The sequence below is a fragment of the Pongo pygmaeus genome, chromosome 5, assembly GCF_028885625.2.
Source record: "Pongo pygmaeus isolate AG05252 chromosome 5, NHGRI_mPonPyg2-v2.0_pri, whole genome shotgun sequence".
NCBI lineage: Eukaryota > Metazoa > Chordata > Mammalia > Primates > Hominidae > Pongo > Pongo pygmaeus.
The window spans coordinates 153,240,544-153,263,711 of record NC_072378.2 but is presented as its reverse complement, the minus strand read 5'-3'; the positions used below and the strand labels follow the sequence as shown (position 1 = coordinate 153,263,711).

General features: G+C 36.7%; 1 protein-coding gene and 1 long non-coding RNA gene across 6 annotated transcripts in view; one reads left to right on the top strand and one right to left on the bottom strand.

Moving 5' to 3' along the window:
* Positions 1-11,011, top strand: part of LOC129039220 (uncharacterized) — a 76,710-nt gene extending 65,699 nt beyond the window's left edge. Inside the window, exons 3-4 of the long non-coding RNA XR_008503288.1 lie at positions 5,793-5,897; positions 7,088-11,011. This is a non-coding gene — a long non-coding RNA (uncharacterized LOC129039220). The remainder of the gene's footprint in view (positions 1-5,792; positions 5,898-7,087) is intronic.
* VIP (vasoactive intestinal peptide) overlaps positions 6,755-23,168 on the bottom strand; it is a 116,104-nt gene continuing 99,690 nt past the window's right edge. For 2 of the 5 annotated variants that reach the window (XM_054492792.1, XM_054492791.1), the window contains exons 3-9: positions 14,936-15,005; positions 13,604-13,720; positions 11,601-11,723; positions 10,513-10,617; positions 9,623-9,751; positions 8,701-8,789; positions 6,844-6,968 (exon numbers count right to left, since the gene is read on the bottom strand). In XM_054492792.1, the coding sequence (XP_054348767.1) occupies positions 8,744-8,789; positions 9,623-9,751; positions 10,513-10,617; positions 11,601-11,723; positions 13,604-13,710 (510 nt within the window). In that variant the 5' untranslated portion in view covers positions 13,711-13,720; positions 14,936-15,005 and the 3' untranslated portion in view covers positions 6,844-6,968; positions 8,701-8,743. Of the gene's footprint in view, positions 6,969-8,700; positions 8,790-9,622; positions 9,752-10,512; positions 10,618-11,600; positions 11,724-13,603; positions 13,721-14,935; positions 15,099-23,168 lie in introns of those variants that run through there. The other 3 variants (XM_054492793.1, XM_054492795.1, XM_054492794.1) reach the window with 3 other exon arrangements.

The following is a 23,168-nucleotide window of genomic DNA, read 5'->3' as shown; positions in this document are numbered from 1 at the left end:
CTTTTATTATCTAGCATCTCTTTTCACTACATATTCTTTAAGTTTTCTTCAAATGCCAGGAGATCTTTGGTTGTTCAGTCGTAGACATCATTTATGATAGCCCCTTCCATCATTAATTCAAAATCTATTGGATAAAATGGAAAAGGAAGGGAAAGGAAGGGAAAGGGAAAGGGAAAGGGAAAGGAGAGGGGAAGGGGAAGGGAAAGAGAAGGGGAAGGGGAAGGGAAATGGAAGGGGAAGGGGAAGGGGGGAGGGGAGGGGAGGGGAGGGGAGGGGAGGGGGAGGTAGAAAGTCTGACTACGACATGTGGGATTTCTCCATGTGGATGAAGTTCTTTGAAGGCAGGTTTCTTTTTCGGCTGAGCAGGTGTAGGAAGCCCGATGTAACCAGGGTGACCCCACATAGACAAAGTCTTAACTCTGGGTTCGACTCTCACAATTGTCATCCTAGTTCTCCCAAGGCAGCTACTCCCTCCGCCCAGACCCCACTTCTTTAGAGAATAACTCTGTAATTATTGTTCTTCTGAGCATCCAGTAATTTCAGCATTCTGTAGCAGGAATGGGAGATCAATAATCTTGTATGTAAGCCTTCAATTTATGCCCCTATATTCAGGCCCTTCCATAAGTTTGCCCTCAGTTACAGTGTTTCCAAATTCCTGGCAAATATTAATCTTTGGTATTCAGGAAAAATCAATCAGAATTGGCAGGAGTTCTCCAGAATTTCCAAACTTATAAGTAGTTTTGCATTTTTCATAACACATTATTTATATGTTTTAAAATAATAAAAATAATCAAACTGCAACCATGAAAATTTTTCTGTGTTGGGATCACACTAAATGTTTCAGAGGTTTTCTGTAACAAAAACAGCATAATAATAAATACATGGCTTGTTGTTATATACCCATATATTGTGATGAAACATCTTTCAATAACATGTGAAAATAATTTCTTCCTGATAAAGACGTCTGATAATAGAAAACATCAAAAAAAGCAACTCCACCAATCAGCGTTTCCTGTTCTTGCTTTTGACTTGACATCAATAGTGTCATGGGCTGAATTGGGTCCCCCTAAATTTTATACGTTAAAGTCCTAACCCTACAGAATGTGACCACAGAATGTGGATGTATTTGGAGATAGGGTCTTTAAAAAAGTAATTAAATTAAAATGAGGTCTTTAGGGTGAGCACACTAATTCAGTATGACTAATGTCCTTATAAGAAGAGGAAATTTGAGAACAGATGTACATGGAGGGGGGACTATGTGAAGACACAGGCCCAGAAGAGAGGCCTCAGAAGAAACCAATCCTGCTGACACCTTGATCTCAGACTTCTAGCCTCCTTGTGAGAAAATAAATTTCTGTCGTTTAAGCTCCCCATTCAATGATTCTTTGTTATGGCAACCTTAACCAATCAACACAAGAGGATGCCTCCAAATGAGTAGCCCTTTTACGTTGAATGTTAAGCTTTCATTCTTGCATTCCTGATTTTGCTACTGATTTCTCTTGGGATTCAGAACTTGTGAAAGTGTATACATTCTCCCAGAAATATTAGGAAGAAATATCTACTTGTATTTGTCAAATCTGAGCTTTTCCATAGGACAGTTAATCTGCTACAAACTGTCCACTTTAGTTCAACATTGAAGTTGCCTTATCAGTTTCCTGGATCTGCTCTTCAATCCACTGCCCGTCTTTCCCCAGAAATGTACTGCAATCTCTTGACCATTTATGGCTCCCTTTTTCTTGTTTTGATTGCGTGGGATAATATTTCTTTGGCAAGGAAAGGGAGACATGTTCATGAGCTCAATATACCATATTAAACCTGAGAAACTCCAGGAATATTATGTCTCTCCTTTTTTTTTTGGCAGATTTTGTGTGTATCTACTGAAAGGAAAGGAGAAGATAGAATATTATTTTCAGATCCATAGAGAATGATTTCTAACATAATTTTAGAGGGCATTAATCTTAGTCTCACCTCAAACTCATGTATGCAGCAATATGGCTGAATTTTTGTAACTGAAATTAATTTGTATCCCAAACAGCCCTTATGTTAAAAAAAATACTGAAAAAAATAATTTCAGTCAATTTTATAATCATCTTAATCAATTCAGGATTACCCTAGCAAATCTGGGTGTTGACACTTCCTCTCTTCCAGGAATTAAACTCATGTCCCAACAAGCATTTTATTTCAGTGGTTTGCTGATGCAGCCTTCCCTAAAGCAATGGGCGCTAGTCTCAAGTTCTATTCTTTCTCACTTCCACCAGTCTAAATCCAGATCTTTATTATCTCACCCCTGATAAATGTAGTCTACATACCATTTTCCCAAGCTGTAAGATGGTCTCCACATGACTCCAACCACTACATTATTCTGGAGTAAGGATCTTAAAGAGCAGGTGCTGAGCACTGTGAAATTTCATACATGGGCATGTAAGATTTGGTGAATGCTCTGAAAGTATTATATATGTGTGTGTGTGTGTGCATGTGTGTGTGTATACACATATGTATTTCTGGAAAAAGTTCCCTAGTTTTCATTAAATTTTCAAAATAATAAAAAAAAATCTTGGACTACTTAATTTGACCCATTTTTCTAAGTTACCTCAGTCATCACTGGACTCTAAGAAACATATTTTCCTAGTTATTTACTCTCCCACTCATCCAGCAAACTGTTTCATATTTTTCTTTACTTTCTTCACATCTCTTCACTTATCCTTACTCTCAGCTATTTCCCTGAGAAAATAGGTGTAATCAGAAGAGGCATTCTATAAACTTCCACCACTTCTTCCATTCATCCACCTCAGACCCAGCCACTCTGCTGGTTAGTGTGGTTGAAGAGAGCTTGTGCCAAGCAAAGGTCAATCCCTCTATTTTTGAATCACCCACTTCCTCTCTCTTCTCAAGGACATCACTCGAGTAAAACCCCACTTTACCTTCTGCATCACCAATTTTCCCTTTCTTGCATCTTTCCCCTCAGCATGCAAACCTGCTTTTGATATTTCTCCCACATAAAGCCAAATTACTTGATGTCTTCTGATATGGTTTGGCTGTGTCTCCACCCAAATCTCATCTTGAATTGTAGCTTTTACAATGCCCCCGTGTTGTGGCAGGGACCCGGTGGGAGGTAATTGAATCATGGGGTGGGTCTTTCCCATGCTGTTCTCGTAATAGTGAATAAGTCTCATGAGATCTGATGGTTTTATAAGGGGGAGTTTCCCTGCACAAGCTCTGTTTTTGCCTGCTGCCATCCTCGTAAGACATGACTGGTTCCTCCTTGCCTTCTGCCATGATTGTGAGGCATCCCCAGCCATATGGATCTGTGAGTCCATAATTTGTCTCCTTTGCATTTATCACTTTCTAAAACAATATATATTTTACTTGACTATATTTTACTTGACTATATTTTACTTGACTATTTTATTATCTGTTTCAAATCAAAGAATGCAAGCTCCATGAGGGCAGGAATTTTGGTCTGTATTATTCACTACTATATCATCAGAACTTAAAATGGTGCGGGGTAGATAGTAAGTTCCTTATGAATCCTTGCAAAAGAATTAAATAAATGAATCTTAATCTACCCTGCAGCAGGGTTTGACTCTGTTAATGATACCCTCTTCCTTGAAAGATCTTCCTCGCTTGTTTTCCAGATGACATGGTCTCCAATTTTTCTCCTATTTCAACAGCTTCTTCTTCCAGTCCATTTTTATCCCATTTGTTCCTCAAAACTCCAAACTCTTAATGTTGGCATGCCCCAGGATTATGGGCTGAATTGTGTCCCCAAAAATTCATATGTGAAAGTCCTTAACCCTAGTCCTTCAGAATGTAGCCTTATTTTCAGATAGGGTTTCTACAGAGGAAATCAACTTAAAATGAGATTATTAGCATTGGCCCTAATCCAAAATGACTGATGTCTTTATATAAAGTGAATATTTGGAGACATGCACACACCAGGGAGAACGCTACCTGAGGGTCACGACAGAGATAGCAGTGATGCTTCTACCAGCCAAAGGTTGCCTGCAAACCACCTGAAACCAGAGGAGAGGCATGGATCAGATTCTTCCTCACAGCTCTCAGAAGGAGCCTGCCCTGTTGACACCTTGCTCTAGCGTTTTTTGTTTCCAGAACTGTGAGACAATAGATTTCTTTGTTTGAGACACCTGGTCTGTGGTGCCTTCTTATGGCGGCACTAGGAAATAAAAACACTCAAGGATTATGTGTTGAGGTTTCTGTTATTGTTGTGTTTTGTTTTTTAGCAACACTTGGTCTCTTGCTGATCTCGTCCAGTCTTGTGTTTCTAAATCCCATCTATATGTGAGTTCTCCCTCTTGCCCATCTGCAACTCAGCATCTCCTCTTCATGACACCTCCAACTCCCTACTCAACATCCACCTTAGTGCATCCAAACTAAGCTCACCTTTCCCTGAAACCTTGCTCCTCCCAGTCTTCTCTGTCTATAGCAACCCCAGCCTTCAAGTTGCCTCAGGTTATTCATCTTGGATATCATTCTTGACTTTCCTTGTTCTTGAACTCCTGGCCTCAAGCAATCCTCCTGCCTCAGCCTCCCAAAGTGTGGGATTACAGGCATGACACACCATGCCCAGTCTCTCCTACTTCTTGTCTTCAATCTATTCTCAGAAAACCTGACTCTTCTTTCAAGATATATTCAGATATACTTCTCAATACCTCCAGTGCTTCTGCCTTGGTGGCACCATCATCTGCCACTTGATTTATAGCACTTGCCCCTTAGTTTGTCCCCCTGCTTCCACCCTTAGCACTCCTTCACTCTTTTCCCATGAGAGTGTCCAGAAAGATCCTGTTAAAGTGCAGTTCAGATAATATCACACCTCCGTCCAAAACTCTGCAGTATCTCACCTCACTTCACAAACAATTACAGTGGCCTGTGAGGCCCTACAAGGTCCAGTCCTTAGTAATCTCTTTGACCTCCTCTCCTACTGAGTCCCTGTCCAGCTCACTCTGCTCCAGCCACATGGGCTTCCTTGCTGTCCAGATATGCCAGGACTGTTCCCTCATTTGCACTTGCTGTTCCCTCAGCCCGGAACAATCTCTCAGATAGCTACATAGCACATCACAGTCATTTGGTGAATATTTCTTCTATGAATTTCTTGAAGCAATAGGTAATAAATTGAAAAGATTCATATTAATAAAATAAAATTAAAACTCTTTAGTTTCACACTCAAATTATGGCTCCATTTCATCTTTACAAGCTTCTTATGTACACTTAACACTTAGAAATTGTCTGTTTTCACTACAGTGCTTCTCATAAAAATGTCACTTAATGAATATTTAATAATTTGAAGAATCAGATAAGAACAAGAGATACAAGAAGCTCAATTTACTTCAATTTGTGAAGGCTACTTTGCAATTACTGGTACTTCTAGACTAGTTCCTCCTGATGTGGCCATTTGTCCTAATTGTAGCAAATGAAACCAAGCAAAACTTTGCCTTATGGGGATAATGCTTCTTCATTAATGGTTAGGGTCTGACTCTCACTCTCTTTATTATTTCTTTAAGCTTTTTGGGTGAGAATTTAAGATCCAAGACTGGAATTATTTTTAATTGCTGCATAAATTTATTCTTTATTTGTTTTATATTAATAGAGTCTTAGTTTTAAGTTGGGTACATGATCACCCAGAAAAAGAAAAAGCATACATTTCCCAGCCTGTCTTGCAAATGACTGTGGCCATAAGACTATGTTCTAGTAAAGGGGATGTTAGTATAAGATATCAGTTCAAAGAGAACTGGCATATACTATTTGCTCCCTTTTTTCTGTGCCTCTTCCTACAGCCTGTTGCCTGGAATGCATATGTGATGGCTGGAATGCTAGCTTTAATTCTGGATCATGAGGAAAAGTGCCACACCATTGGAGATGAGGGATGAGCTGAAAGGGGTGTAAGTTATTGAGGGTTTTGCTGAGCAGAACCATTATAATAACCCTGATATCTTACTTCTTCACTTATGTGAGAAAGAAATTTCTCTTTTATTTAAGCCACAATTATTTTAGAACTTTCACACAATCAAATACCACAAAAGCTATCTAGTGCCTAGAACTTTAGAGCTAAAATGAGTTACTGCTGAATCATATAAAATAATCAAACATAAAAATTATCTGCAGTGATAATCAAGGTCTTTATTTTCTCTATTTGATTTCTTAAAATTATTTTGGAAAAATAGTTGTGTCTCTAAATGTACTTTCATAGAAGGAAGCTCATATGACCAAAGCAATATTCCGAGTCATTATGGCAAAAATATTTATTATTGAACAACTGAGTGTTTCATTCACTTCACATTTTACACATACTTAACACAAGCAGAAAGGGAAGTTTCAATGTCAGAAGCAGGGGTCGTTCTCCTTAACTGAAAGACTATCAGGAGAGAGCCTTTGGTGATTAGCAATCCAAATATGAGATTTTTTAAAACACCATTAAAAATAAAGGTTGCCTATAAAATATGGAAACACATAATATTTTCTGAAAATCTTTTTGGAAGAATGTCTTTTTATCTTCATTGTTACTATCTTAGACATTTTGAGGTTTATTTAACACAGCATTCCATCTGCTGAACATTCAAATTTAGACACACTGATTATCTGTTCTACTCTCCTGAATAGTTAAGTACACTCTATAAATAAACACATCAATTTTGCTCTATTACTACTCTTCCAAAAAAAGTCTCATATAATTGGAATTAACCTAGCATTTACTTATCATTAAATATATTTTTTTTGTTAGAAAGGATATACAGCATATGAAATTGCAGGCTTTTTATGAGTTAAAGACAAAATTTAGAACTCTCAAATACTATTTACAATGTAAACGTCACAGTTATTACATTAGCTAGAATACATCACAACCTTCACAACACAATATTTTTATTTGGCTTGGATATTGAAGTTGTTTTCTTGAATTACTTATGTAGAACTCAAAATTTAATTATGTTGCGTATCGTTTTCCTTCAAGAATTCTGAAAAACAAAAAATTGCTGCTTTAGGCATAAAATATATTTTATTTCTAGCATCTTAATTTCATTCACTGATTTACTTATCTGATAAACACTTATTTCTCTTTGTCCCTTGTTAACAGCCTGTGGCAAGGGATCATGTCCTGGGACATACCAAGAGAGCAGTTTCAAGAGGACTGATTATCAGAGAGGAACTGGAATGTGAAAAGACATCTAACTAACCATTATTAATGATTCACTTGTAATTTTCACTAATGGATGACCCACATGATTTCCTCTTCAAAGAATTTGTCCAAAGCCACCCATTTAAAAAAGAAAAGAATGGAGGATGGAATCTCATAAGTGATCTTACCATTTACAAAGCACAGGGTGATTAATCAATTCTCCTTTATATTTTAGTGCCTACCGTGTTTCTTAATTTGATGGAGAAGCCTTCTTATAAACACTCTTAGAAAAGCTATATGTAATTAACTTTCTTCTTTGAGCAAAGGGACTTGTTTCTCTGAGACGTCTATAAAAGATAAAGAGTTGAAGTGGGCCACACTCCTGCCTCTGCTTTCTCTTAGAGGTCTAAGGGTAATTAGTGGACAAAAGCAGATAATTAGGCAGGTATCTTCCCAGACACCATGTCCACTCTTGATGACTCTTGAAAACCTTAGATAACCCCATCAGGAACTGAGGTAAGGCCATGAATTGCCTTTAGTTTGAGCATGGGTGAATTTAATCTCCTTAACCTAGTTAGGGATTGGAATCTGGTTCACCTTCAGGTTTTACAAATAAAGTTTTATTGGAACACAGTCACTCCTATTCGTTTTACATCTAACTGTGGCTGCTTTTGTGCTACAATAGCAGAGTTAAGTCACTATAACAGAAAATAGATGGCCCACAAAGCCAAACATATTTTACTCCATAGCCCTTCAAAATCTGCTAACCTTTGATATGGTGACAGCATGAAATTTCTTTAAGCACTTGCCCAGTATTATAGATTTTTTTATGAGCTAATGTAAATATTAATGTAACATAACTCAGGAAAGAAATATGTCTTGAACCCACATTTATATAAAATCAATTTTGATAGCAAGCTTATTACTTCACAAAGTAAAAAAGTCTATCCGTGTTTTTTCTGCTCAAAAAAAAAATGTTTGCAGAGAATGCTATTGGAGTCATATAGGTAAAACAAACTTACAGGTAAAACAAGCTAAATTTAACTTTTGCTGTATGAAGTTTGCCATGTTTCAAGGAATATAGTTAGACCCAGAATGCCTTGATATTTTCATAATAATGGGCCATGCTCTAATTTGGTGGTATTTCCCTGTGCTTAATTAAGTGAGGTGCTAACAGTCAATTGTGAGACTAAACCTTCAATTAATAAAAGCAGCATGGGTTGATCCTCAAAAGGAAAGCCCACTTTTCTTGTCAGTGTGAGTTAGCCTCCTCTGTTTTTTTATCTTGATACAAAGGTAGAAATAACCCCAAGTAAACCAGGAACACTATTCACATCTCAAAACGTTTGCTTATTGTGAGTGCTCTCTTTTACAAGATCAAAAAAATTGCATGAATCATTCTAAGCTGTTTACTGGGTTGGGGTCCACTGTTGTAGAAGTGTCCGTCTTGGATGAGGTCTCATGATGAGAAACTATTTAACCCTAAGATGTTTCTTACTAAGTGACTCTTAGCTACTTATATAATCAGAGACTGCCATAAGAATACAGAAGGAATGCACAAATATACCCACCACTGTGAAGTTGTCATCAGCTTTGCTCCAAAGGGCTTTTTCATCATTTTTCTAACTCTTCTGGAAAGTCAGGAGATTCTCCCTCACTGCTGCAGACCAGAAAAACATTGTGCATATTAAGGCTCTCAGATGAGAAAGATTCCAAAGAAACTATTATGACATAATGAATGTGCTGTTCTCTGTGCTCTGAAAGTGTATGGGGGGGAGCTAAACAATTATCTTTGAGGTTTGTTAGTACCTATGAATTATTCAACAATCTTAGAGTTTCTAAAATTATTCTTACAGAATTATCATCTAGTGGGCAAAGAGGGTCATCTTGTCTGATCACACCCAAACAGAATTATCCTTAATACTCATCATTTAAACAAAAACAATTGGAATAAAAAGACAGAACACTACACTGTTTATGTATTGTTTCTAAGATTTACACACCATAGAGAGATATAGATTTTACAGAATCTAAATATACAAAATACCTAATGGTTTAATTTGATTAAATAAGAGTATTGAATATGCACACGAAGTGAGTTCCATGTGTTACCAAATTGCAATTGACTATGCTTTACATGTTTTAAAAATCATCACTTTTGATGAAACTTGCTCTTAGATTCAGACCAGATGTCTGTATAGTCATCATTTTTAACACTGGCAGCATAGTAAAGTCAACTGGGGAACTCTTAAAAGAAATGAATGCCTAGGGCCACACCACCGAAGAGACCGATTTCCTGGCAATTAGTTTGGGGGAAGGCCCAGACATCTGTATTTTTAAAGTTCTGCAGGGTAGTCTAATGTCAGCCAAGGTTGAAAATCACTGCTTCACGTAGTATAGCTAGATAAGTGAGATAGAGAGATCTCCATGTGCAGCTTCTATTTTGAAAGTCAGTCATGATTTCTCATTTTAGCAAGTTCTCTTTTTCTTTACCTCCTCTTTCCATTCAGAATTGAGTTCAAATATTTCTTTACAGCCATTTGTTTTCTAAGGCGGGTATAGTTGTCTGTGAAGACTGCATCTGAGTGACGTTTGACTGGTACAGGGTCTTCTGAGATGTTACTGCGAAAGAACATGAGGAAAAGGAAATCAAAGAGTTTTCACAAGAAATGATAAATACACACATGTTCCAGGTGTCTTGGAGCCACATAAAAAGGAATTCCCACCTAACTAATTTTCTATCATAAAAAAACTAAAAGAAAAATACAACTAAACCTAAGGATGAAGGAAAGCAAGGAATCATTTGCCATATTTTGGCATGACCTAGGACTGTTTTATGATACATTCTGTACAGCTGAGCAAATAATTCATCCAAAAATAAAAATTTGGGAATAGCTGAAGTTGTGCTCTGCCACTGGGAGAAGTTTAAAAAAAAACAAAAACATAATTACTTCTTTAGAAGCTATGCTACCCTGAGCAACGTCATCTAAATAATTGACTGTTGGCCATTTGGAATTCTCCATTTAATTTGAGCAGGAAGTAAAAAGAATATTCTATGGTTGACCTTAAAATTTACCTCAGTCTATACTATCTCTTCTTGATTGTTTTACCGAGTCTTGTTCAATTTGATTGCAGATTGGTAAATGATTGCTACTTGAGAAAAATGTGTGTCTGGAGTCAATGCGTATGATATTATGAAAAAGTCTTAGTCCATGGGCTTGATAGATGTTATTGAAGAATACAAGTTATTTCATTTAACTAAATTAAACATTATCAATGAGTTTTCAATTTCAAACAGAGTAAATAACTTGTTAAGCGTGAAAATACAATATTCAGATTGAATAATGATAACACATTTTATAAAAATAATAAATTCTCTTTACCTAACACGTTTTCCCATAAGAGACTCAAGGTACTTTTTGGCAGAAAGTTGACCCAAGAGTTTACTGAAGTCACTGGTGAAAACTCCATCAGCATGCCTGGCATTTCTAAAACAAGGAAGAAAAAAATAGCTATTATTTTGTAAATGGCTTTCTAGAATATTATTATGGCTCATTAAATAACAAAAAAAATTATGGGTTTATTACGAAAGCTTCTCGTTAAAACTAAAGTTCAAAAGGAGATTTCTTAACACCCTAACAAAAGAGATCTTCTAGTCACTTATATCAAGATATACCCTATATTTCTAGCCCAAGACACTGAAAAATTAAAGAAACAGGCATTTCTAAAAGCACATTTCAATATTCCTCCATGGTTGAATCTTTATAACTATTTTTTTCTAAGAAATATTGGCGTAAAAATATGATCTATTGAAATTAGCTGCTATTTGTACATGGTGCTTTGTGTCTGCCCCACTGAATAAAGACATTCACAGTGGGAAAATATTCTGATTTTGGAAAGTTCATAAACCCCAGTACACCTTTTTTTTTTTCTTTTTCCAAAATATTTGGAAACAAAATCTCTTAAGATAGAGAAGGCATTAAGGCCTATCATCCCACCTTTTCTCTTTCAAATGAAGCACCTTTTATACTTTGTCTGTACCAAGTACTATAGAGCTACTTGGTCTGTACTTGAAATGATGCTCTAGACAAACAGCTCTATGAATGAACAGCTCTATCAGATACCTTTTCTTTATATAGAGACAAAACTCCTTGGCAACTCTTCCATCATTAGAATGCTAAATGCTGTACTTTTATCAGAATTGGTACAGTCTGTGATGTTGGAATTATGTGCAACAGCATGGAAGTGAATGATGTGTTCATCCTGGCTTGTTACAACCTTTCAGTGTGAAAATCATGTACAGCTGTAAGAGCTGCAGTAAATCAGGATGAATGAAGCCATGACACATAGAAACCTCTAGTGTTTTGCTATTGGAATAGCTTCATGGTGAGATAAAATTAGCACGTTTATAATTCTTAAATACATTTTCTAAAATAAAACTCACTGGATAGTTTTATAAAAATAAACTCACCTGGATACATCATAATAGGGTGTGTCATTTTCAGCTAATGCATTTTGCAAGATGTCAATGTCTTCTTTTAATGAAACTTGATCAGGTTCATTTGCTCCCTCAAAGGGTATTCTGTCACCCAACCTGATGGAGAAAGTTACATGAGAAGAATACATTCGTTTTTCAGAAGACAGTGTGTATGGTTCCGCAACCATTTAAAATAAGATACTTAAACTCTTGGGAAATATTACCCAGTCACAATGTGAGAATAGCATAATTTGACTTAATGGCTCATATAGTTAATGAGAGTATAAATAGGAAATCCCTATTATCCTATAAAGTAGATGTCATATGACTTTTATAAGCTGAATATACAAAACGTAAGAGCTACTTAATTCAATCTTATCAGAGCATTAAGCAAACTATACTTCTTTGGTGTAATTTACTATGCCAAGAATATCTTCCCTTTGCAAAGTCAAATTTCATATGTTGAAAGATTTTATGCAAAATAGAAACTTGGAAAAAACTAATATTGAATGAGAACTGATAACAATTTATGGATTTGGTGATGTTCAGTATTACCTGTTCCAAACATCTCTGAAGAACAGAGTATTAACTGCTTCTCTCTCTCTCAACCCCCAAGCTTTGCTTCAAATATTTACCTTGGCATTATATATTTCTCTGTATTGACAAAGTTCAAAGAATGTCTCCATAGATGAATAGCTCATCTATGAAGATGAATTTGAATTCAATAAATTTTATGGGGCCTTCTTGTTTCTAATCTTATGTATTAACGCAACTTTAATAAGGGATGTACAATGTTACACTGAAAGACTAAGAATAGTCAAATGGATATATGGAATACGACTATATTTGTGGATGCATGCATATTTCAATCACCGGCAACTCTTATAATTTTGTGTGTGCAGATTTTCACTGTTAGGGCAAACATCTAAGGAGCGTGTCAGCTCCTGGACACTTGTGTATCTTTCAGTGATTTGGGAGTTGGGAGTCACTAGCAACTAGTCCTCTGTGGGTCTGAAGCTTAGCAATCAACACAAATGTCCACATTCTTATGATTGTTCATCTACTGTGGTAGAACTATTCAGATAGAACCATTTTATTTAGTTATCAAAGCAACGCAGAAGCTGTATTTAAACAGATTTCACAGAGAACACTAATAGCTAAGAGGTTATTCTCTCTGTTGAGCATAAGTCTACCTTAAGCAAAAAATAAAGAACGAGCAAATAAGCAAAGAAGAAAACCAACCCAATTATTATTTTTCCTTTGGAGATATAGTGGTGCCCGTAAACTGAAAGGAAAATTCAAGCTAATATAGTTTTCATTTACTGTTTACTTCTTTAGCATACATTAATAAAGTTTTAAATAAGAGTTGTGTTATACTTTATAGATTTGGAATATATAATATAACATATAGAACAATAAAACTAAGGATTTATGGTCCAAACAAAGTATATCAAAATTTTCCCATTGGGGAGTGTATCTCAATAGATCAATTACCCCATATTTAATATTAGCAAATTGACTCTGCCTAGATAGATTTCTGTGCAACATGATTTTATACATGTTTCACTAATCAACTACTAGTCTTATGATTATTTACTGATTAATCTTGAAAATAAACTAAAATGTGGTTGGCAACTAAACAGCTCTTTTTTTCCACCAGAAATTGAACTGACTTGAGATAACAATAGATAAAAATTATTTATCTAAAGCTGGTTTTGAATAAAAAGAAAGTCAAAAACCTCCTTTCACCATGTTTGGGAATGTGATCCACTCAGCCCATAAAACTAATAACTGACAGTGTCTCTCATGCTCTGAAAGTGAATTCCAGGACTCAGAATGACCCGACGTTGACAAACACCTCTCACTCAACACATCAAGGAAAAATTTAAATACATAATACATAATTTATACCATTTAGTTGTCCAACAAAACGTATAGGAAATTCCCATTTAGATGAAGAAGGAATGTTCAGATGTTTGAATTGAAAGGGAACTTACCTGAGAGCAGAAGGTGCCCTGTAAAGAGGCCATGCCGATGTCTGCGAGGAGAGCACACTGAGAAGGGTCAGAAGCACAAGGAGCTGGGCCTTATTTCTGGTGTCCATTTCTGTGCCTCTAAAGAGAGAGAATCACCTCAGCTCTTCCAACCAAAGATGTCACCAGCAAGGTAATTCTGATTGTCTAGCAGTAATTTTCAATGGCTCTTGCAGAGTTTGTAAAGAGTAATTTTCATCTTGTAGAAAGAGTTAAATTGCAAGATGATACATTCAAAAATCAGTATTTCTCTCAGTGACAGGTGCTTGAATAAAAATTAGAATCCTTTTCACCTGCTGTCTGGGCACATGGTTGGCCCCAGTATCTATTGAATGCCATACTTATATAGTGCTGGAAATAACCCTGGGGACAATCTTTTCATAACAGGGATGTACCACCCAAGCTTAGTGTATTTTTTGACGAAGCAAACAGCTTCAAGACATTGATTTTCTTATGCTTTAAAATTTCAGTGTCTGATTAATATAAGACTGGGGTATCATCTCTTTAATAATTATTCTGCTCGTGTGAGTGCAAATGTATAAATATAATGTGTATATATACATATAATTTTTTAAAAGATTTTGTATATACATTACTTTTTCTTCTTTCAATTGTAGATATTACTGGAAACTTATTTCCTTACACCTGGATTTGAACATCTTAACTCAGTAGTGAATATTAATGCTCAAAATATTACTGAATCACATGTTGTCATTGAAATAAATTTTTTCATAAGAGGAAAATATATATTAAAAGCAAAGCTTGCATTACTTGCATTTAATCAACTTACACATTTCATTTCTAGTTTCTAGATTAAAAACCTAGGAGTTCAAGGTCTGTTTCTCTTGCTGCCTATAAAAATTACAGAATTTGAACTTATGGAAAAAATAAATGCATCTTAGATTCACTTAACCAACATATGAAATAGGAAAAAAAATAGCACTTTAAAAATAAGTTGAAAATTTCAAAAGCAAATGTTCCCACTAAAATTTTCAGTCAAAAATCTACATACAAGTAAACTTTACTTGAATGAATTATTTGTAAAAATCAGTATTCAGTAAAAGAGCAAGCAGGGTAAAGCATCTTACAAACAAAAGAATTCAGAAAATCTATCTATATGAGAGAAATTGAAGTATTTCTATCCTTACCAGGTGACTTGAGAAACTTGTCTTTTTGCTGTTGCAAAAGCAAAGCACTATCAAATTCTTTTCAATAGAGAGAAAAATTCAGTATTTTGTGAGAAAAGTTCCAAAGGCAGGAGGGAAAAAGAAGAGGAAAGGTAAAGTTTTCACTTACCTCGCCCAGTCGTGCTCCCCCGGAGCTGACTGTTCTGGTTTGTTTTGGAGCTGTCTTAGGTGCTGAAGTCCTGGGAGTAAGAGAAAGGCTCCACCAGTTCTCTGCCCTTAGCAATGGCTAAGGGTTGGCTGTTACTGCCTGCTGGTGCTTCTCACTCTACCCTGACCAGCATTTCAAAGCCCATCATTTTATAGGGCTTATACTTGGGACTGAGCAATCACAAAGCGCTCTGAAAGACGTCACAGTATGACGGCCATGGCATGAATAGGGCTTGAAGTTCTTACTTAATTGTCATTATGTCTAATTTATATAAGTTTATAGTGAGTAACTTCAAAATGTAAGATAAGAGGAAATTTAGTTTTCTTTAAGCAAACAAAGTAGCAAGCTCAATGTGAAATGTTTTAACCTTTAATTAATTGTAGTGAAATAAGAAAATGATTGTAGTGTTATAGCCAGGGCCACTGGGATTCCTTCAGAAAATGAAGACTTCATGTGTAGAAACAAATGCAGAAAGCAACAAACACTTATGTTCATTATGCTTATAAATGTATAATTATACTTTATTACAAAGTATCAATTCTCTTAATATTTTTAATTTTTATGCTATTCATATAGATCCAGATTTAATCTTTCTTGAAATCTATCCTAACTTTAAAAGCTCTAGAGATAATTTTCACCTTCCTATTATTACATTTCCTTTTCGTTGAAACTAATTCCAAGATAAGTGTTTCAGAAAGTCTCTAAGATAGTAAGATATGCACGCTGTTGTACAAAGCAGTAGAAGTAGTGTTATTTCATATTTGTATAAAATGGCACAATTCCCAGTGCACTTTTACATACACTGTGTCAAATGATCCAAAAAATAAATTGTTGTCAGACTATATACCTCAAGGAATTTAATTATCTTTTCTTTTCAAAGACTGTCCTCCTCACTTTTATAAGTCTTTGTATAATGTAGAATTAGTTTTCTACCCTCACCCCCAACACACACACATACTCAAACCAGTTTTGAACATTTCTGATTCAATCACTTGACAGGTGGCTTCAAATAGTTAGTTGAAAAGCATTTATACAGTACTTTGATAAATACTTCACTTCTATTTGTGGATTTGTAACTAAAGGTAGCCTAGCACACATTCAATCAGAGTTTAAGGTAAAAATGCAGCCACGTGAAAAATTTCCTAAACAACAGAGGAAAATACCATTTTTCCTTTTATTTTAAAGACTTTCTGCCATTTGTATTATTTTTACATTTTGCTTCTAAGTTTCATGAGAAAGAATGGCTTTACAGTCCTCTTTCTTCTACTTTAAGATTTTAGTATCTATTTGCTTCGTTCAAAGTCAGACTGATCCAGTAAAAGAATATCCTGCTATGCTTAATCATATTTTCTAATCCAGTTACCAGAAAAATTAAATGAATTAAGTTTCAAAATGTCTGGAAATTTGTTTCCCAGTTGACAGCTCTGACTTAAGCCAGAGTTCCTGTGGCTTAATTCCAGGAACTCTTTTTTACCTGATTATTACAAACTAGAGGTTGAAATGGTTCTCATATGGAATTTTTTTATCCTTAGCTCTTCATTACCCAATTCTTAGTGAACCAATTTTATTTAAGAGGAGAAACAGCAAAGCAACTTAATTGAGGGTCACAGACAAATTACTGCTGAATGATAAGAAGAAAAATTTTAAACATAAAAGATGTAAAGCTGATTATTATTTGGCCTAGGCAAGCACTTAGCATTTACAAAGAGTAACTATAGTAGCTTTTCCCAATACAAAAGACAATTGCTTCTATTATAATAATAATAAACTAAAATAAAAAGAAATAATTCAATTTTATTACCTCTGAATAAAAGTAAACTCAATCAAACAACTGCATTTTCTCATGAATTTAAACTAGAAAGCAAAACAATTTGAAAATGGAATCATAGCACCATCTGCAGGTTCAAAGTTTTAATTCACAGATTTTATAAAATTGTGTTTATTTCTTCTTTTCTTTCAAGGAAATGAATTGTAAACCAGAGGTCCTTTAGCCGGCTTAACTTTTGTATGCTTCCAGAAAAAATAAACATAAGAAAAAGTACTGCAGTCGAATTTATCCTGAATTCTCGGTTACCATAAAACTTAGTAAATAAGTACAAAAATACAAACGTGAATTTACTGTTTAAATCTGTCTTTTCCGTACTTTGACATATTCTTCCACAATTTGCCTACATTTCTGGCAAAGTTTATTTTTGCCTTAGGCCTTCTCAGTGAAGTGATGTTTGTAATAAGGGGAACTATAATTCATTCACATGGGTAGAAAAATCTTCAAGATCCTTCTTTTACAAATAAGTAAACTGATCTCCAGAAAGTTTCAGTAATTTTTGCCACTCAGGTGGTTAATAACAAATACGAGATTGGAAGATAGACCGTCTGATTTTGAGTCAGCATTCTTTCAATTTAGAATTGGTAATATTCTGTAATTGTTGCTATCACCATTTTGATGCTAGCAGGTCAGATACGGAAATTGACAGCTCATAAAAATATTGGCATCTCCTCTCCCGTTTTTTCACCAACAGAACCAAGAGCAGGGAAATAAAACTGGCATTCTAAATTCAAACATACTGGATGCAAGGAAATTAGATGGAAGGGATTTTCAAGCTCAGGATATTAGCAGAAATCCAAATTTGCCTTTTTTTCTTTAGTGCAAAATACTAATAGAGGGTCCATATTCTTATTATGGATTAAATGCCTAAGCTTGTGCTCTTCTGCCTCTTTGTATGATAGTTTTACCTGCCTAATTCACCCTATTTCACCTCCAGTCCTGAGACCTAGCCAATGTCTACGTTGGTAATCCTGAGTGGGTAAGTCTAGATCAGAGGTCTGGAAACTACACAGGCTGTGAGCTAAATAGACTGACCCCTCTGGGTTTTGTTTGTTTGTTTCTTCATTCATTTGTTTTTGTTTGTTTATGTCTCTCAAGCTAAGAATGGTGTTTATATTTTTAAATGGTTAAAAAAATTAAATGAACTTTTTGTGACACATGAAAATTATATGTTATTATTTTATTTTATTTTGAGACGGAGTTTCATGCACTCTGTCATCCAGGCAGGAGTACTGTGGTGCAATCTTGGTGCACTGCAACCTCTGCCTCCCGGATTCAAGCGATTCTCGTGCCGCAGCCCCCAGAGTAGCTGGGACCACTGGTGCACACCATGTTGGTCAGGCTTTGGTCTGGAACTCCTGAGCTCAAGTGATCCGCCTGCCTCGGACTCCCAAAGTGCTGTGATTACGGGTGTGAGCCACCTCCCTGGCCAAAACTTACATATAATTTAAACGTCAGTGTCCATAAATCAAGTTTTGTTGGAACATAAAAGCATTTCATCATATATGTATTCTCTATAGCTGCTTTTGTGCTACAACAGCAAAGTTGGATAGTTGCAACAAACTGCACAGCTCTCAAAGGTTAAAATAATTACTATTTGGTCTTTCACAAAAAAAGTTTTACAATCCCCTAGATCCTCCTGTTTGGCAGATATTTAAGACGATATGTTTGCTTTAATATTCTTAAATCCAATATCTTTCAATAACTTGTATTAGGAAATATATATTTGTGTATATATTTTTATATACCTAATGTATAATGTATTATGTACTGTATATATATATACACACATACATATATTCTATACAATATATTATACATGTATATATGTATAACATACAGAATATATACATTTAATATACATGTATACTTTTACTAAAAGTATAAATTTGCATAAGATGTATATACATATATATATTTGTATAGCATATTAAAAGTTTATATATTTAAAGCATATATATTAGAGTATATATAAACATTTTTAATTCTTTTAAATTAGAAAATTTGAATTTATTTTCAGGATTTTGTATTCTTGTCATATTAGTGATTTGATGAAAATAATATTACAATAAAGGTAAATTTTCCCTTTGAAATTACCTATTAGAATTCATTCTGGAATCTAAAAATATATCAGCAAATATAAAGCAAAACAAGTAATGATCTAAATGATATGATTGAGGACAACTTCTCCCTTAACTCCAAAACCTCGTTATCTGTCCTACTTACTGATGCCGAGAAGTTTAGAGAAAATTATTCCTTTGTCTCAGAATTTTTTTACTTCAAATCAAATTACATGTAGAAAGAATAATGCAAGTGCTGCAAGTCATTTGAACTTTATTAGGGTTGTATGTATCAGATGATTTCCTGAAAATAGATTTCAAAAAGAAAGCTATAGAGAAATCACAGGAACACACAATACTAAGATGTGGAAGTTGAAAAACAGAGTATTAAAGATTTTAAAACCAATTTTATCTACTTCACAATGTCATCTCTTATGTATATGTTCCCCCACCACATAGAGTAGTCCTCCCTTATCTACAGTTTCTCTTTCCATGATTTCAGTTACCTGTGGTCAACAGCAGTCTGAAAATATTAATGGAAAATTCCAGAAATAAACTATGTATTTGCTTTAAATTGTGTGCCATTCCAAATAGCATGATGAAATCTTCTGCCATCCTGCCCAGTCCAGCCTGGGATGTGAATCATCCCTTTGTCCAGCATATCTGTGCTGTCTATGCTACCTCCCAGGTAGTCACTTAGCCAATTTGTTGACAGATGGAAAATACATGGTTTATGTAGGGTTAGGTGCCGTCAGTGGTTTCAGGCATCTGCCGGGGTGTTGGGAGGTGACTGTACACATTCCATGTAACCAGCCTTCAACTCAGTCACCCTCTGTGTTTACTATATGGATCAAATGAAAAACAACCATGTCTAATTTCTGGCTTTTAACCTTAAGAAAGCTGCAGTCTAGATGTTAGAATGAAGATTTGGCAAGAATATTTTCTGAGTGAGTTCTCATGGCCCCTCTACCACTACATCTATTCTCCACAGGCCAGGGAAGAGCCTCTGAGATGGGGAAGCTGGTGTGAGTTTATGGTAGAATGGAAGGGGTAGATAACAGAACCCTGTGTTATCAAGTGTAGGGACCGAACAATAGAGGCTAACTTGGCTTCATTTCACATCTGGTTGACATAAGACAAAGCAAATCATGGAGAAACACTCTGCATAATGGTACGGGAGACAAACCTGGATGATAGTTACACACCCTGCTTAGGAAAACCCAAAATACCATTCAGGGAACAAAGAGTGGAAAGGGCCTAGCAACGGACAGGTTTTTAACAACCTACCGAGAGCCAGTGTGGGTGTCCACACCCAGGGACCAGATGTCATTGCATATTTCAGTCTATGACAGCCGGCCCTAGACCATCTCCAAAGTGCCCAAAGGAAGCCTCCCAGATTTCACATTGCTCTATCAGAAGCTTAGATGCTATTGTGAGGGAAAAGAGGAGACAAATCCTCTTTTCAAATCTGGAAAGACAAAATTTGAAATGACAGAAAATCTGAAATGATAGAATTTTAAATCTGAAAAGTATTGCCTTTACCTAGAAATGATCAAGTTAAACTTTTTTTTTCCCCTAGACTTGGAGTCTCTCTCTGTAACCCAGGCTGGAGGGCAGCAGCACAACTGTAGCTCAAGGCAGCCTCCAACTCCTGAGCTCAAGAGATCCTCCTGCTTTAGCCTCTCATGTCGCCAAGATTACAGGTGTGAGCCACTGCACCTGACAGAGGTAAACATTTTTAAAAACAAATTTTTGTGTTCATTATACTCTGTGGCCTGTGAAAATATATACTCACCATTACTTTACAATGGCCTTGAATTGTGTATAGTCATGGTTTGCCTGGGAAGAGCCTGCCAGGGACCCTATATCCTACTTAGTGTTAAAACCAGTTTCAAAGAGGCCCTGGAACCGAAGCTTGGTAACTTTGAGATTTGTCCTAGAATGGAGCACGGGGGCAGGATGGAGGCCTGCCCTGACCCTGGAGGCCACATGTCTCCCTCCTTCTCTTTGTTCTTCAGTTGTTCCAGCTGGTCTCTAGCTTTGCCACCTGGTTCCTCACCTTAGGCTTCTCAAACCCATTCCTTGGCCCTAAAGCTAAACCTGTTTCTTTCAGTTTGCCTCAGCCCTCGACGACCTCCCAGGAGCCCTGAGTTTCGGCTTACTCTTGGGAGAGATCTGACACCACAGGCTCTTCCCCCAGCTCCCGCCTCTGCTGGGAACCCTCTCTGCTCTTCTTCACTGTTTCTGTTTCCTTGAAGGCTGACCTTTATGGACTACATCGTCCACACCCTGGTCCTCTGGCTGCTGGCTGGGCTCAGCAAAAGAGACGTGCTGGTTGGAAATGAAAGGACCAAAGAGGAGGGAAAGGGAGCTCTGGGTGTTTATTCCCCAGGCCATAGCTTGGAAGAGACTACATTCCTCCCGCAAGATTCAGTTTCTGCAGGGTGGCCTCTCTCCTGCAGCCCTAGAGGGGCCAACGGCTCCCTGCTGAGGCTCGTTCATGGATTACTCGCTACCTCACTACTTCTACCTCTTTATTAAACTCTCCTCAATTCTACCTCTTTATTAAACTCTCCTCAATTCTACCTCTTTATTAAACTCTCCTCAATTCACCTCTGGAAAGAGCCTTTGGAGTCCTTCCTGGACCTTTCCTAGTGTACTCCCATTCCCACACTCAATATTTAATTTTAGGATTGGATAGCTTCAGAAGGCCTTCACGTTTTAAAATTTTCGGTATTTTTCATTTGAGTTGGAAGAATTCTTAAAATAATCAATGTGGGAACTCGGAGGAAGGGCACTGTAGCCCCGAGCAGGTCTGTCTAATTGGTGAACAATTGATTTTTGAAGACTGCTGCTGAAACACAAATGCATTAGAAGTTCATTCAGGCCCTTGATGCTCCTCGAGTCCCTCCAGGAAAAGAAGCTGGATCCATTGCTGACACAAATGCAGAGAAAAGGTCAATGTGCTGCCAGAAGCCAGACACCAAATACTCATGGGGTCTTTGTGAGGAGGTGTAGAGTAGCCTTGGGAAGGAGACTTGAGGCAAACTGGGCCCTGCGTCTCCAGGGCTGCTGGCGCCTGGCCCTCAGGAAAGAAACTCTCCCTGTCAAGGAAGCAGGAGCTGCAGCTATTTGATAAGCTCTTAAAATCACCATTCTTCTTAATCATATATTCTAATATCCTGTATCTGTAGTTACTTCCCTGTACTTCCAAGTCTGGAACACTAATGTTCTCATTTCTGACTCATAAAACCATCATTTTCAGCTAGAAAGAAGTTAAGGTAATTTAGTCCTGTCACTTTGTTTTGAGAAATTTTAGTTAACTTCATAACTGAAAAGAGGCAAGTGACTTCCAATGAGTAGCGGAGCTGAGATCTGGACCTTTCACCTTTCTCTTCGAGTGGGTTGTGAGGCCAGCAGATTCAAAACCCACAGAATAGAGCATGGAGAGTGGGGAGGGGGGCATGGTTGCCTTGCTGCTGTGACCCTCTGGATTTACCAGGACGGTTGAGCAATGTGTAGTGATGATGTAAACAGGCAGTTCAATCCAGTGATTTACATTTGCTTGGAAATAGTTCTTACCCCAAATGACAACCAAAAGAAACGTTGTTGAGATGCATCCTAACAGGGAGTCGCCTCCTAGGTCCACACTCCTTTCTGTGGCTGCAGTGCCTTTAGGGTGTCTCAAAGAAATACCACGCAAGGGCCAGGCGCAGTGGCTCATGCCTATAATCCCATCACTTTGAGAGGCTGAGGCAGGTGGATTGCTTGAGGCCAGGAGTTCAAAACCAGCCTGACCAACATGGCATAACCCTGTCTCTACTACAAATACAAAAATCAGACGGGCGTGTTGGTGCATGCCTCTGTTCCCAGCTACATGGGAGGCTGAGGAAGGAGAATTAAGCAGAATTTCTTAAACCTAGGAGGCAGAGGTTGCAGTGAGCTGAGATCATGTGACTGCACTCCAGCCTGGGTGACAGAGCGAGATTCTGTCAAAAACAACAACAACAACAACAAAATAATCGAAACACCATGGAAGGAAAGAGAGAAAGCCGCTTTTTCTGTCAAAACAGTGCTGAGCCTAAGTATTAGATAGAGAAGGCACAAGGTGCTTCTTTCTTCTCTACATTCACAAGGACTATTCTTGGCATTTTTCTTAATAAGGAAATGAGAAACACTTTTGCGGTCATCAGAGTTTCTAGAAACAGATATCAATGACCTCTGCCTCTGACAATCATACTTATGTGTATAAACAGGTATCAATGACCTCTGCCTCTGACAATCATACTTACACATATACAATCATACA